Source organism: Cuculus canorus, chromosome 1, assembly GCF_017976375.1.
Source record: "Cuculus canorus isolate bCucCan1 chromosome 1, bCucCan1.pri, whole genome shotgun sequence".
NCBI lineage: Eukaryota > Metazoa > Chordata > Aves > Cuculiformes > Cuculidae > Cuculus > Cuculus canorus.
Window position 1 is genome coordinate 85,904,965 of NC_071401.1, and position 16,452 is coordinate 85,921,416.

The 16,452-nt window shown below is 40.8% G+C and overlaps 1 protein-coding gene across 5 annotated transcripts in view; it reads left to right on the plus strand.

Moving 5' to 3' along the window:
- GK (glycerol kinase) overlaps positions 1-2,539 on the plus strand; it is a 38,847-nt gene extending 36,308 nt beyond the window's left edge. For all 5 annotated transcript variants that reach the window (XM_054073930.1, XM_054073948.1, XM_054073960.1 and 2 more), the window contains one exon: positions 63-2,539. Coding sequence is in view for 2 of the 5 variants with exons in the window: in XM_054073948.1 (XP_053929923.1) it covers positions 63-76 (14 nt within the window). In the remaining 3 variants the exon portion in view is untranslated. The remainder of the gene's footprint in view (positions 1-62) is intronic.
- Positions 2,540-16,452: the final 13,913 nt, after the last annotated feature.

A 16,452-nucleotide genomic window follows, 5' to 3' on the forward strand; every position in this document is an offset into this window, starting at 1 on the left:
AGATGTTATTAGTGTTTTAAAGTAAATTCTATGTTACTAATGCGTGTTCTTTCTTCTTTAAGGTACTGGTAAATGAGACTACTTAATGGACTTTCTGGATCCAGCAGACTTTGTTTGTTTTCTTTTGTTTTATTGTCTGAAAAGATTCCACCACAAATGTGATTATACTACTTGTTTGTCTAAATCCATTCACAAATCCATCTGTTGCCAGTCCCTGAGTAACTTCGCAGCGGTACGCTGAAACTTAAGTCTTCAGCCCTTCGTTACTCTGCTCCCTTCCCCATCAACTCCCAAATGCACTGGAGGCCTTTCCATGGACTATCTCACATTATCCTCTAAAATTTCACAAGCCCTAGCTCTGTTTGGGAAAGTTGTTACAAAAAGCCCTGCAGTTTCCGAGGTAATGTCAGATATTTAGCTATCCTTTTTTAGGGCTCTTTACACAACACTGCAGAATGTTAATGATGCACTGTAGAACTTCAGTCTTACAATTCTTGCAGCTGCTGTGAATTACCTTTCATTGGTATATGGTTGCCAAAGATGTTTGATGGTAGTGGGCACTGGTCTGAAACATGTTAAATTGTACAAACCTTTTAAACACTAGCTCAAAATGTGTTATTAGTAGCACATATCAACATGGGTTTGACAATGAAGAGGTTGCTGCTATGGTCCACAGAGTACTGTTGCAATGGTCAATCACAAAGTTTAAAAGTTTTGTTAGGCTTCTGGATGATGTAGCCAGTTTGCCCATTGTAAGTATTTAAGACACTATGTTCTCTAACTGTACCTTTAAAGAGATGGGAGTAAACATGTTTTGGTTCAGGCCATGTTTCATGTTCTTGTGCTTTTGTGCTAGCTGGGAAAGACAAATTTGATACAGCATGCTATTTACAGGGCAAATTCTTGCTCCTCAGCAACTAATAACTGTTAAAACTACTCTGTACAATGCACTTTTATTGACTAGTACTGCATATATTCTTTCGTCCTGCTTAATGATATTTTAGTGACTATTTGTTAAACTTTGAAAGTTAAAGCTAGCTTAGTTTTTCTTAAAGAAAGTTTACTCCAAATTAAATATAAGTCCTTTAGTTATTGATCTCGTTTAGTATATCTCAGGGACCAAAATCTCCCTAGAAGTTTCCATGCCCATAGTTTTAAAAGCAAGTTATGCTGGGATGTACAAAATACGCTGAGACAACCCAAAACACTGGCTTGGAAGAATAAGCACTTGGCACCTGAAATAAGCCACTGAAATTCAATATGTGTGACAGCTGAGTTGTGCCTACTTCAAAACTTTTTATCCTTTACAGGTAAAGGAGTGAGGCTAATAACCTTGCCTTCAGCTTTCCTGTTTGTACCAACAGTATGACAAATGCCAGACTTATTGGTTAGGTCAGAAAAAATGTGTTCCGATATAGTGTCATTACATCAGTATAGGAAGATGGTGAGGTTAGATGTGGGATCAACATGGAGAATTTCAAAGATGTGTTGAAATGCACTAGGAGTTAAAGGGAGCGGGTTTTTGTGTGTGTTTGTTCTTAAAGATTTTCGTCTTTAAAAAGTAGTCTTTAAGAAAGTTTGTTGTTATTTGTTAAAGTATGATTAGAGACTTAGTTTTTAAAAAGATGTTAAATATGTGTGTGTCTGAAGCAGTGGACTGCAAAGAAGTTCAAATCTGTACAATATATTTAATATCAAATGCATATTAATTGCCTTCTTATTATTAAGTGCAATGACCTTTGACAATGTGACTTTTAGTTAAGAAGTTAGAGAAGAACATTTTTCGTCCTGTGATTGCATGTCTAAATTCAAGAGAGGGACTTTTTGTGTAGAGATGAAAACATACCAACATCATTCAAATCCCATATCTCTTATAAATGCTTAAATGTGAGGTGTGACAACTAACGTTTCTGGGTTTTCCAGTTTGTATTGGAGAGATGAAGAGTGAAAATGGATATGAACACATAGAAAAATCTTTATGCTCCTGAGCTTTACTCAGAGCTGTTGCTGATCCTACCTTACCCCAAGGAACAGGACTAACAGCAGCCTTTGGAGCACAGTGGGCAAGGGCAGCACACACCTCAAATACTGGACTTCAGAGTATATCTGCTTGCCAAAAACACTGAAGTACTGAGCCTGGGAATGATTAATGTTGAAGTGTTATGTATGTGGAGCGGGAAGGGTAGCACATAATACATAGGACGAGGATTTTTTGCTGCTTTTCTCACTTAACTTCTACTGGGAAACACAAGTCCTATTATTTTTTCACTGAGTTAAAATAATTATTTTATTTTCAATTGCTGTTGCAAATGTTTTTTAAGAATTTCACACCACTGTTAACTTTCTACCAACATAGTTGAAATATATTGTAAACTGTATGTTGGGGGAGACAAACTGTTGAAAGTTGGCTTTTTGTGAAGCTCTGACTTATTTTTTTTCTATAAATTTTCAGATTTATAAATTCTTACTTGAGAAATGCATTAACTTGGTATTAAAATACCTTAAATAAATTTATGTAAGCTGTCAGTTTATTCTTGCACGCTATCTTTCAGATGTGGATTTTTTTTTCCATGAGGCATTAGTATACATTGATGCACATTAGACAATGGAGCACCCTCTTTAAGTATCTGTCACAGACACATTTTAACTTTCTTGGCTATATGGCTCAAACACATGCATTCTGCTTTTCAGTGATACGTTCAGCTTTAGGATCTGGATTAGAAATTACATTTCCTCAAGTCCCTCCATGTCAGGAAAATGTGGAAGAACACAAGTAGAACAATGAAAAGGAACACAGTCAGTACAGATTTGATCCAGAGGTCTCAAACATTACTTGGAGGAGCCCGTAGGTCAGATGGGTTTTGGACTTGGTTAAGGGTTTGGAGCATCTGTCATATAGGAGAAGCTGGAACTTCAACTGGAACTGTTCAACCTGGAGAAAGATCAGGTGTACATACCTGACAGCAACTAAAGGCAATGGAGCCAGAAATCCCTCCTGTATTACTACTCCATGTCCAACAACAGGACTTAGCTTACAGTTGAGATACAATACCACAAATATTAATCCCCTCTCCTGCATATTGTTTCAGAATCAATATTGCTTTTTTCCACAAATACTAAAGGCTAGTGCTGCCTCCTTTGAAGAAAGGTTACTTGCAAAACTATGTAAATAGTTTCAGTCTCTGTCAGCTTATAGGTAGAATAGAAGTATTTGTGGACAGCAGTTCCTAGAAATTAATATGCCGGTGTTTCTTGTCAACCTTGATTTTTCAGGGAGAATTGATTGGGCAAGGGAGCCCATGAGTGCTGGGTGCTCTTCAAAAATGAAATCCTAACAGCTCAGGTGCAAGCCTTCCCCGTGTTCTGGAAAAGGAGCCAGTGGGGGAAAAAAACACTTTGGTTGAGTAGGGAGATCTTGAGAGATATCAAAAAGAAGAGGAATGCCTATGAGCTTTGGAAGAAGGGACAGGTATCTTGGGTAGACTACAGGGAGGAAGTGAGATCATGCAGGGAAAAAATCAGGAGGGCCAAGGCCCAACTGGAAATCAAACTGGCTAAGTCTGTGAAAGATAATAAATCTTTCTACAAATACATTAACAAGAAAAGGAGGACTAGGGAGAATATTCAGTCCCTATTGGATGCAGAAGGAACAACAGTGACAAGGCTGAGGTACTTGATGCCTTCTTTGCCTCGGTCTTTAATAGTAAGGGAAGTTGTTCCCCCTTTGTACAAACCCAGGAGTTAGAGGAGCAGAATGAGGCTCCCATGATCCAAGAGGTGGAGGTTAGAGACTTGCTTGCCCAGCTAGACACCCACAAGTCTATGGGGCTGGATGGGATCCACCCAAGAGTATTAAAGGAGCTGGCGGATGTCCTTTCCAAACCCCTTTCCATCATCTTCCAGCAGTCCTGGCTGACTGGGGAAGTTCCACTGGACTGGAGGCTGGCTGATGATGTGCCCATCTACAAGAAGGGTTGCAGGGAGAATCCAGGGAACTACAGGCCTGTCAGTCTGACCTCAGTGCCAGGAAAAGTCATGGAATGGGTAATCTTGAGTGCTATCATGAAGCACATGCAAGAGAACTGGATGATCAGGCCCAGTCAACACGGGTTCACGAAAGGCAGGTTTTGCCAAACTAACCCGATTGCCTTCTATGACAAAGTAACTCGACTACTGGATGGGGGAAGGGCTGTGGATGTAGTCTTGGACTTCAGTAAAGCCTTTGACACAGTTTCTCACAGCATTCTGCTTCAGAAACTGTCAGCTTCTGGCCTGGACAGGCACACACTCTCCTGGGTGGAAAACTGGTTGGATGGCCGGGCCCAGTGAGTGGTGGTCAATGGAGTTAACTCCAGCTGGAGGCCAGTCACAAGTGGGGTTCCTCAGGGCTCAGTACTGGGTCCAGCCCTGTTCAATGTCTTTATCAATGACCTGGATGAAGGCGTTGAGTGCACCCTCAGCAAGTTTGCAGATGACACTAAGCTGGGTGGAAGCATGGATCTGCTGGAGGGTAGGGAGGCTCCAAAGGGATCTGAACAGGCTGGACCGCTGGGCTGAGACCAATGCTGGGTCCTGCAGTTGGGGTACAACAACCCTATGCAGTGCTACAGACAAGGAGAAGTCTGGCTAGAAAGCTGCCTGGAGGAGAAGGACCTGGGGGTGTTGGTTGACAGCCGACTGAACATGAGCCAGCAGTGTGCCCAGGAGGCTGAGAAGGCCAGTGGCATCTTGGCTTGTATCAGAAACGGTGTGACCAGCAGGTTATTCTTCCTCCGTATGTGGCACTGGTGAGACCACACCTTGAGTACTGTGTTCAGTTCTGGGCCCCTCACCACAAGAAGGTTGTTGAGGCTCTGGAGCGTGTCCAGAGAAGAGCAACGAAGCTGGTGAAGGGGCTGGAGAACAAGTCTTATGAGGAGCAGCTGAGAGAGTTGGGGTTGTTTAGCCTGGAGAAGAGGAGGCTGGGGGGAGACCTTATTGCTCTCCACAACTACCTGAAAGGAGGTTGTGGAGAGGAGGGAGCTGGCCTTCTCTCCCAAGTGACAGGGGACAGGACAAGGGGGAATGGCCTCAAGCTCTGCCAAGGGAGGTTCAGTCTGGACATCAGGAAAAAATTTTTCACAGAAAGGGTCATTGGGCACTGGCAGAGGCTGCCCAGGGAGGTGGTTGAGTCACCTTCCCTGGAGGTGTTTAAGGCACAGGTGGACGAGGTGCTTAGGGACATGGTTTAGGGAGTGTAGGAATGGTTGGACTTGATGACTCCATGGGTCCTTTCCAACCTGGTGATTCTATGATTCCTCAGAGGTTCATTTCTGAGGAACTGACTCTTCAGTAGCAGAAACTGCTTTAATGAGGAGAAAAGCTTCTAGAGCTCTCACACTACAAATACTGGAGGCATCAGATATTCTCCAAGTTTTTTGTTTTAACAAAGAAGGGAAAAAAGGCGGGGAGGAGGATATTGACCTGTCTGGAACATGCAAGAACTCTGTCTTCATCATGAAGTGCAAGATGATACCTTTAATATTGTTCTCCAAGTAATGAATGTTGTGTCTCGTTAAAACTTGAAGAAGTTAAGTCTCTTTAAGACACTACCCCGTCCCCCAGGAAGCAGGTTTGTATTACCAATGCAAGCTGTTAACGTGAACCTCTAATACGTAAGCCTTAAAGTACACAAATTCTACCTTACCTCGGTTTGGGTTTCAGCTCATTGATGAACTTTCAGCTCAAGAGTTATCAAGAGCTGCCATACCCAGCAATAAATTTCAGCTCATGCTATCATTTCTTTGATTGTTAACAGTCCTTGTGCCTAACTGCTGATATTATACCAACAAATAACTCTGTACAATGCAAGGTTTGACAAAGTTCTAAACACTAAGAAATGTTAAGTAAAATTCATATTAATTAATTAATTAAACATGTTATAATAGTGCCGAAATATTTTAATTGCTAACAGGTTATTTGTTTATTCATGAGTGTGTGAATTACCAAGTCCCAACTGATGTGCAAATGAGGCATATTTTATGCTGGAATATGCAGATACCGTTTTATTATTCAGTGTGTGAGGTAAGTACTTAGGAAAGGTAGAAAAATACCAGAATTTTAGCAGTTTGAACCCAGTAGATCTGTATAACAAGAAATGAGATAGTTGGTGGTCATGACAGTAGAATGATACTGTCTTACAGAATATCCTTGAATGTCTGAAATTGTTGTAAAATTTTGTTTCAGCTTCATTTAAAAAAAAGAAAATCAGTTATTCCTACTTGCTTTTCAAAGCAGCATCTGTTGAAGTGATCACAGCAGCATTTGACACAGCATTCTCAAATATGTTGAAATAGTAAGTTAAATATTTATGAAAAAAAATGAGTCACAGCTGTACTACCTTACAACAGAAAGAAAGATATCAGCATATTAGCAGTTCATTTACACACCATAAATCAGTACTGCCAAACTAGTCTGCAGTACCTGTGTAGTCCTAAACACATGTGAGGAAAGACAGTGAGCTCTTTCATAATAATAATTAAACAAATCCAAGAGGTGTGGTAATTCTTGTTTACAGAAATTCCCGTAGAACTGTTACGAATTTTCACCCAAAAAGTCATGGAGTTCCACTTCCAAGGTTCACCTTGACCTAATATATCCACAAGGCAGCCATTGAAGTCTACGTAATTTCTTTCTCCCTGTGGATATTTAATCTTGGATATTATTTAGACTTTGAAATGATCTGTTGTTCCATGGCAAAGAAAACAGATGTAAGTAGGATACATGTCTCTTTTGAGTTTTCCTCGTATTTGGAAGTTAGAGGTTTTGTAGTGCATTACGGTGCTTGAAATCACACTGAACCTTCACACAGGCATCTCCAAGATACCTCTCTGTCTCTTTCTTCTCTGGCCCAGAAAAAAAAACTCCAACGTTTTATATTCATTCAGAAGACTGCTAACAGCTGTTGGTTTATTATTCTGGGTTTGCTAATCATCTCCACCACTTTGAGTGTAGACTCATAGTATCATAGAATGGTTTGGGTTGGAAAGGACCTTAAAGACCATCTATTTCCAAGCCCCCTGCCATGGGCAGGGACACCTTCCATTAGATCACATTGCTCAAAGCTTCATCCAACCTGTTCTTGAACACCCCGAGGGATGCAGCTTCCATGACTTCTCTGGGCAACCTGTTCCAGTGCCTCACCACTCTCACAGTGAATAATTCCTTTCTAATATCTAATCTAAATTACCCTTCTTTCAGCTTAAAACCATTACCCCTCATCCTATCACTACATTCTCTGATGAAGCGTCCCTCCCCATCTTTCTTGTGTCACAGAATCACAGAATCACAGAATTCTGTGTCCAATCGAGTCCAACCATTCCTAATACTCCCTAAACCATGCCCCTCAGCACTTCATCCACCCGTTCCTTAAACACCTCCAGGGAAGGCGACTCGACCACCTCCCTGGGCAGCCTGTTCCAGTGCCCAAGGACTCTTTCTGTGAAGAATTTTTTTCTGATATCCAACCTGAACCTCCCCTGGCGGAGCTTCAGGCCATTCCCTCTTGTCCTGTCCCCCGTCACTTGGGAGAGAAGGCCAGCTCCCTCCTCTCCACAACCTCCTTTTAGGTAGTTGTAGAGAGTAATAAGGTCTCCACTCAGCCTCCTCTTCTCCAGGATAAACAACCCCAGCTCTCTCGGCTGCTCCTCGTAAGACTTGTTCTCCAGCCCCCTCACCAGCTTCATTGCTCTTCTCTGGACACGCTCCAGAGCCTCAACATCCTTCTTGTGGTGAGGGGTAAACACATCTTCTTGTGGTGTCAGTAAAAGCATTCCTATTTCAGAACAGGAACAAGAAGCTGGGGCTTCTCCATCTGTCCCCTCACTCTGCTTCTGTAGTAAGATAACATCTGACAGTCTTAGGGTGTATGTAATCATGCATCTAGATGCAGAACATCATGCCATCATACACTGAAAACACATTCTGCAGAATGTGTGCTCCCTATCCACCCTAACAGAGGTAATCCTTCCTCTTGCACCTCGAAAGGTGGCCATATAGCTACAGTAAAAAGGAAACAGTATGTACAAGGATGAGCTAAATGAGAGTTATGCTGAAGTCTACGCATTGGGTATTTGTTGAGATTCAGGGCGGTGTCTTACAGGTTTTTCTGTGGATCTGGCTTACACAATGACAAGAACAGAGCACTGCTGGAAAACAGCATTCAGGAGAGAGAAAAAAAAAAATCAATGCACAGTATACTTGCTTTTGTATAAATGGAAATACTCCCACTCCATCCAGAGTTCAGTGTCCACACTGTAACCCTTTGCCAGCACAGCTGTGCTACCCATGAGTATAAGGATACTCAGCTTAGTTGATATCTTAGTGCAGCAGACATAGTGGCAGTGCTGGGCTCTTCCTGGCTTCTTTGGCATTTTAGGTGGGGATTGATCTGAAATCTCTCTATTACCCCAGAAAAATTGCTGTACTGCTGTCTTATTTCTCTGCATCGAGAAATACTTTTGCAGACACAACTTTGGTGTCTTGGGTTTGAACTAAACCAGACTGTTACCAGAGCAATTTTAATAGCTCATTTTTCAGGCTGAGTCACACAATGCTTCTAATTTAAACAAAGTAGAATAAATATAGTCTATTTGAAAGTAATGTTTCTTCAGCAAAGACAAACCTTTAAAGACTATGAGAAAGGAATTAACCGTAAAAGTTTTAAAAAAAGCCATCACGTGATGGCATCACTTGGTTTGGTTATGTGCACAGGTAAAACTGATTGATTCCTCCAGTTCCCTTTGTTCCTGAGATTGATCTTTGCTAGCATCCTATACGGTGGAAATTTTCCAAAGAACAAAATACCAGATTTGTCACCACTTCCATTTTCCTACCAGTGCAGATGTTGAGGAAATGTGGTCCTAACTGTAAAAAAGGAAACTCCTGTTTAAGCAGCTGAGTAGCTAGACATTGTTGGGCCTATGCATAGTACTCTTTATTTAAGCAAGGCCTGTTTTGTACTCAAAATACATTTGCACAGATATTTATTATGCTATTATGTCCATTTTCAACAAATGTGCATTTGCTCTTCTTCTTTGACATTTTCATCATTTGCTACTGCTACCTAGGTTAGCATTAGGTTAATGCCACAAGTGACTTGCGTGAAAACTAAATCATTATGTTTATGATAACCAACCACAATATAAAAAGAAATTCTACATGGTTATGCTAAGTTCTTATTTAAATCTGAAACTTTTGATTGATTGAAAGCTTAAAGCATATTTTTTTTGTCTTAACATAGGACCACAGAGTTGTTTTAGCTTTCTGAAACACATTTTTCCTTTGCTGAAAAGCACTGTTTATAATTTTTAAAAAGACACTTCATGAGTGTGTTAATTTCCCAGGAAAGCTAATTTCATTTGTAATTAAAGGTGTTCATGTGGCATTATGATAAACAGAGGCCCTTTGTTTATTCACAAATTAAGTCATGAACGGGCAACAGGTAAAGTCTTACTCTCTTACCCTCATGTACCACATATGCAAGCAGATTCTTGTCACCAATTAAACCTGGACTGTGTCTTCAGGCTTTAGGATTGCAATCTGTTGAGATTGCACTTTGTCCTCATGTAGCTACTTGTCTGTTAGATACTGAAGGAGTTTCTAACCCTATCATCAGGAGATGGTCAAATAACCACCAGGGACACTGGTCTTCCATCAGTAACCTGTGGCTAAATCAGTCAGGTAAGAACTTCTGTATCCCTTTCTGTCATCTTCTTTCCTTTATTTTTCTTCTCTTCATTCACTGCCTGCTTTGTGGTGGGCACACTCAGTATGTTTAAATGGCTCAATACAAGACTAATCCTTTCTTGATACTTATGCTATACCATTACGTTGTGGGAAATGTCTCTGCATTTCCTTTTTTAAAATACGGTGCTGGGTATCCTAGTAGAAATGAAAAAAGGGCAGGGTCTCTTAACCCTGTGTAATTATGAATGTGATGATCCTGATTGCTATGCCTACATTTGTATGTAGATTTAAGCCTAGCTCCTAACCCATAAAGCCCAGGAAGCCTCCTGGGCTTTGTCCCATCACCCCGTCATTGCGCATGGAAGTCCCTCACATAGCACAGAGTCAGCCCCGGGAGGTAAAATTGTGCTTCCTCACCATGTAAGAACACGGTGAGCCAGGTGCAGTAGCTCTACTAACTCCCTGCAGGCATGAGGCAGTAAAAAGATTCTCACCTGGGTTAATCGCATCTGGTGGTGTGGTGTTCTCCCTGCTTCCCCTGAAATCCAAGCGTACAGGCTGAAGCCTCGTGGTTTCAGTGCCGCAGCAGAGACAACAGCTAGGCTATAAGTGCCCCTCATCAGGGGACACTGGCTGAAATCCAACCTTGTAGAGAATGGCAGGAGGAATTGGATGCCTTGGGAAGCTGCCCACAGGCAGGGTATAAGCTGCCCACCACCATCTCCTTGCCCAAAGGGGCTGCCCTTCCCGCTCCTCTGTGTTCAGGCACCACAGTGATGGGGCCACCAGCTTGCCTGACCAACACTCTAAACTTGCCCCAAACATGCAGTGCAAAGTGATAATTTTTGTGGTACTTCAGGGACTTTGAAGATTAATTTTGGACCTTCAAGGACAGTGAGGCATCATGCTTGCACTAGGACTAAGTTATTCACCTTACGTCACACCTGGAGTCTGGAATGCTTTCATTCAGGGCCATCACTCTTAAACAACAGGACCTAACCAGATACCCGTAGTCTAATCAAAGACCAAGTCCTACACTGGGATGGCAGCCAAGGGCAGCTTCCATGCAGCCACTCACATCATTTCAGCTTTGCCCAGGTGACATTTAAAAAGCTTCTAGGGGGTTTTGACAAAAATAAAACCAAGTTAAAATCTTGCGTACTGTAATTGCATGTGTTTAACAAATTTATCAAGTAAATTGTGCAAAGGAAGGTGACTTAAAACAACACAAAATTTCTAGAGAAAATTTATTTCAGTGTGTCAAAGGAGTGTACCAAGTTTTATAATTACACCTTGGCAAAAGGATTTTAATGGAAAATTCTAGTGCATGAATTACATTAATTGTGTAACACTACTCAATGTGGCTTTCTCTGCTGTTTTAGTGATGGAGTAGGAAGGAGAAGAATAAAAATGCCAAGCTGAAACCTCTCTGTGCAGAAGTCGATAAGTCGATATTAGTCATGTTGGGCTCCTTCCTGTCTAATAGAATGCATTACTTTAACTTTCAGAGGGAGGAAAGTAATATTCTCAGTGATGAAAAACAGCTGAATATCATTAACAGCTTGCAAGTGGAGGTGGCGCTTTCATCACTCTCACTTTCTGTCCCCTCCCTTCTGCATCCTTTTCAGAGCCATAGCTTCATTTTCCGTGTTCTGACTTAACTGACCCCAAATTACAGCTTTCTGGCAAAATGAAGCTGGATTTTCTGAGTCTTTCTACTACATTTTGTCAAGCACCTGGATCCTTTACACACATTACTGGGAAAGAGAAGAAAACACCCACATTGAATGTGCTAAGTTTAACTATCCCTCTTGCACTCCTCATGCAGGTGTGGCATCATTTATTTCTAGGCAGAGTCTGACTTAATGCACGCAGCTCTGTGTTGGAGTGATTTACCATCCATCTCTCCCCCAGAGGCACAGGGAAAGAAGGTGGGCATGATGAGGTGGGCAGCCACTCCCAGTCCATTTGCAGCGGGGACCATGGAGACCATGGAGATGCCCATGCACCTGGGCTCTGGGCTACCTCGGCTGACTGTAAGCTGCCCTCAGCCTGGACCCCATTCTTCCTCGCAGGCTGCTTTTTCATCTGGTCTCTCGAGAGGTCAAAAAAAAACCCCAGCCTTGACAGCACTCCTAAATGGTCAATAAATTAGTTACAGCTAGTAGCATTTAATTGTTTATGGCTATATCCAAAACGGGTTTCAATGATACATCCATCATTCTGAGAGGGAAGATAATTAGAAAATTAGGAAATTTCATTAGGAAGTTACTCATCACAGCAGAACAGGGCTGGATGTTTTTCATTGCCATCAGCCTCCCTATTCCTCTTAGCCTTTAAATAGTGAGAAAAGTCATGACATCTCATTGCTGCCCTACAGACAGTTTATTTACCAAATGGGGGTAGATGTGTACCCTAAGGGGCACACTCCATATATAGGATTTATTGCTTTGTTCTAAGGGACTACAGCTAGTTTTCAGGCTATCAGTTCTTCACTTTTCCACTTCCTCCCTAAGGATCACTTTTCCATCTAATGAGATTGGCATTGTTAACTTTAATCATTTCAATACAAGTTTCACAGTACTTAGAGTTCCGGATTAAAATTACTACTTGCAGGCATGGTTATATATACGTACAGATATTAAAGCTTCTGGGTTTCACCTTTTCAAACTTTTCTCTTTCTCAAGCTCAAGAAGAACGTAAAATTAATTTTATTTTTTTAAAATCATGTAGTGTTTAAGTTGTTGAACTTGGCAGCATATTTCTGTCCTCTAACAGGACTTTGGAAGACAGCTTATTTAGATGGTATCTTAGGTCTGCTAGAGCTTATCTTCTCCTTATTACTGTGAGCCTTTTATTTTTAATCTGCGTACAGTAGTGTAGGTATGTCAGGAATATTGTACTTGAAGTTTATTATTTTTCCATTATTTCCCTTTCTTAAAAGACAAAATTACACTATAGTGCGTCATAAGGTCATAGATGTCAAACAGCTGATTTTTATTTTCCTGACCCATTATTTTTAATTAAATGTTATTTTCTGTTTTTTAGGATTTAATCTGTAACATGTTGAGCAATTGCCATCTGATATATTTTTCTGATGGGAGGAGGAGGGAACAGTGAGTAAAGGGGTTTATTATTAGAAAGCAAGTTCAAAGACTATTCTAAAATCTAAATGTGAGTAGGTGGATGAATATATAAAATCTTTGTAATATTGTGCTTTCCAGACCACAAGGTGGGACTTGTATTATCTATGATGCATTAACTGCGATGACCCATCAGCTCCAGATTAAGTTTTGAGGCTAATGAGCAGTGCTTATGGAAAATAGCCCAAAGTCCACTAAAAACCCAGAAATTAATTGCTGCAAAGAAACAACTTTTTATGAGAACATTGCTATGGCAAGTCATGATTGGTCATTTAAAATAAACCAAGTAATGTTTACATAGCTCCTCTAGGTTCTTATTATGCAGAGGGCTGTTGACTGGGTCTTTAAATATCCATGGGTTCTGATCAGGTCTTGTTAGCACATTAATAACATTTTTGAACACTTAAACTTCACCAGAGCGAGAAGGAATAAGAGAAGCAGGATTAAGGATGTGCGCACTTGCCTACACATTGACTGTAACTACGTCTAAAGAGATGGTTTACTCCAGCAGTTATCAAGACTATGAACTGGGATCAAGAAAAGACCGGGTGTTTTCTCTGTATTTTCTTCAATAGTAAGGGTAGCTAGCCTGTGCCCAAGGACATCTTTTTTATCCTTCCTGTAATTACATAATAGACAATTAAGTTCAAATAGTGGGAATAAAAGTGACTTGACTGTCCACTGGGGTTTTCTGTAGCTCAGGGGGAGCTGGCACTGGAAAATCCTATGCGGTGTATGCTGGCACAAGACTTGCTGTATGGCTTGCCCACTGCAGTGCTCGCTTCTGGGCTGCTGGAGACCCAGGGGAGCTGCGGACCACGGCTGACTCTGGCGGCATTTCCCACCAACCAGCAACATTTTCCCAGTCTTCCAGAATCTTAATGAGGCTCAGAAGAGCAAGTTGTGGGGGTGTCACAGGTGTGGTGCACCCTGTTTCTCCATTTGCTTTATGAGTGTTGGTGGAGCAGCCTTGAAGGTTGCTGGTGAGAGGACAATGACTATGAAATGAAGCACCAGCCTGTTCCTTCCTCCAGTTGCCCTTTCTGTCTGACATAGACCTCTCAGCAGCAGGGCTGAGTGCTCTGTTTCTCCCTCAGCACGAGTCTCAAACATTGCTACAAATGGTGCTCATATCAGGCAATACTTTCGCCCTTACATTAACTTAAACAAGGAAAATTTTCAACACATCTTAGACAGCATTTATTTCAGTGCTTGCTGACATACTTAGTAAATGCAATGAGGAAGGATTTGAATGCACAATTTATAATTTCTGACTGTACTTTGACTTTTAAAAAAGCAGAGCTATTGCATTTTAATTGTGTAAGATATATCAATGCTTTCCAGACAATTTGCAGGCTCCTTTCACCCAGCACTGAAATATGGTTTTGTCTTTTCTGCAGAATGAAGCTGTAGATTAAAGCAAATACATCAGTTTGCTGGTTTCTGCTACCAGATCTCAATTTGAAATTGTGTGGAGCACATAACTCAGTATTCTGCGATATCGGTAAACACGGTACCCCTCGTTTGAAATTGGTAAAGATCTTTGATACTGTTTCATAGGAACTCAAAACTGAATATGTGAAGTACAAAACATAGCCCATGCTCTGAGTGGGGGTTTTGTGTTCCTAAGCTGAATTTTGTATAAGTATTTAAAAGGTGAAATATAAAAATTAGAGCAGATATCATAACAAGTATTTTAGAGTTGTGAATACATCACACTTTTGACTTTGCAGATAAACAAAACTATTCATGCGTTTGCCATTTAATAGCCTAAAAAAATGAAGAGTTAACCACTATTTTATTTATAACTGAAACTTGATTTAAGATGAATAAATATCTTAAAATTGAAGGATGTCTAATTGGTCTGTGCGGACAGCACTCTGGTCATTACTTTTGCTGTATTTCTTCTTCTGCATTTCCCATGTTTGCATGTTTAATCCTCCTCTCCAATAGGGGCAGGAGGTCTGGGTTCCTTAATGAATAAGAATGACAACTAAGCAGAATCAGCACAGTAATCCTTTAAGCAACTGTCCATTTAGCAGACTTAGTAAAATACATACATAAATTAAGTATGGAAAATCTTGATGTGTGTCTCACATCACAGACTGTTTTTCCTTACTGAGGGCATGAAACAAAGTGCAATCAATGAATGTAAGGACAGGACAGCAAAAGTGGAGTAAGAATTTTTTAGGGAAAATAAGTTTCAAATAGTAATAAATGTTTCATAGCCTTAAATTCTAAAAAGAGTTTAATCAATAATGGGAAAGGTACCAAAAAAATTCTCTAACTCAGTATTGATTTTTATGTTATATTTATCCTTTGAAAGGTACTACCAGGTCATTACTGAATTAGATAGAATCCTTAAAAGTTAAGGACTTCTGCTCCCCTTAAAAGATACGTATTTTTCACTCAAGGTCACAGCCACTGTTTATTTTTGGAAAAACATTAGTTTCACATATTATATAAGGAAGAACAGTTCCAGCTGCCAAACAAGCCTGAAGTTTCTGCTACTGTCTCTGAGGGCTCTTACGTAGGCCTTTCTGTTTGAAAATTAAGGAGGAGTCAGTGTTCATAAAGTCAGGTTTTCAGTTAATGTCTAGCCAACATCACATCGCTAGATGATTTATGATGGCTAAAAATTTTCCCCTTCCCAGAGGGAACTCATAACCTCCGCACTTGTGTGTGCACTTTCAGGGCTCTGACTGTTCACTCGCAGGCATGGTGGGTTCCCATACAGACCATGCAGATCCACTAACAGAAGAACAATGTACAGACCTGTTGTAACAGTAGTTATGTGGTTAACCCTTGTGAGACTCATGGTTCTGCACTGGGTATTAAATTCTGCTGGTCACTAACTGTTAAATCTCGTTGGTTTTCTTCTCCAGATGAGGACGTTCTTGGATGCGGGTGTCATATTCTCTAACTTAAACATACTAAAAGGTCTTCAAGCTACAGCGTGGAATGTGTTTTCTTTTGCAGCTGTGTCACATTGTCAATTTAGGTACTCTGAAGTTTCACAGCTCTGACCCTGTTGCCCTGGGTGCCATTTGTATTCAGTAGAGAAAGTTACTGCCAAAGCGCAGTCGGGGTCTTGGGTGATCCGAGTTATCATCTGGACTTGCCCTACATTCCCTTGCAGAGGGGCAATCTGATTAGCAGAGGGAGACAAATCATGAGGCTGCTTGCTTGGCTGGACACAAAAGTGTCAAAAATGAAGTGGAGTTAATATGCAACTGTTTGAAATTTTCTTGTATTTACTTGAGTTTCTCTATTATTTCAAGGCACAGAAATATTAACATCATTAATTTAGAACAGAACACAAGCAGTAATGCAATGTAGTATCAAAGCTTTAGCTAGGAAATGTGTGGTAGGTAGGCTAGCGTCTGGAAAGACAAGCATTGAAGTAGTAACTTCATTTCTAGTGATATTGGCAATTCAGATATATCTTCACTTCTGTTGACATTAAGAGCTGGGGCATACTGTCTTTATTTCATCCACCAGCTTAGCTATGCCAGAACGGTTTACTACTGTGCAATGTTTACATCTTATCTATACTAGATTGCCAGCTAGCCTTCTCTTTCAT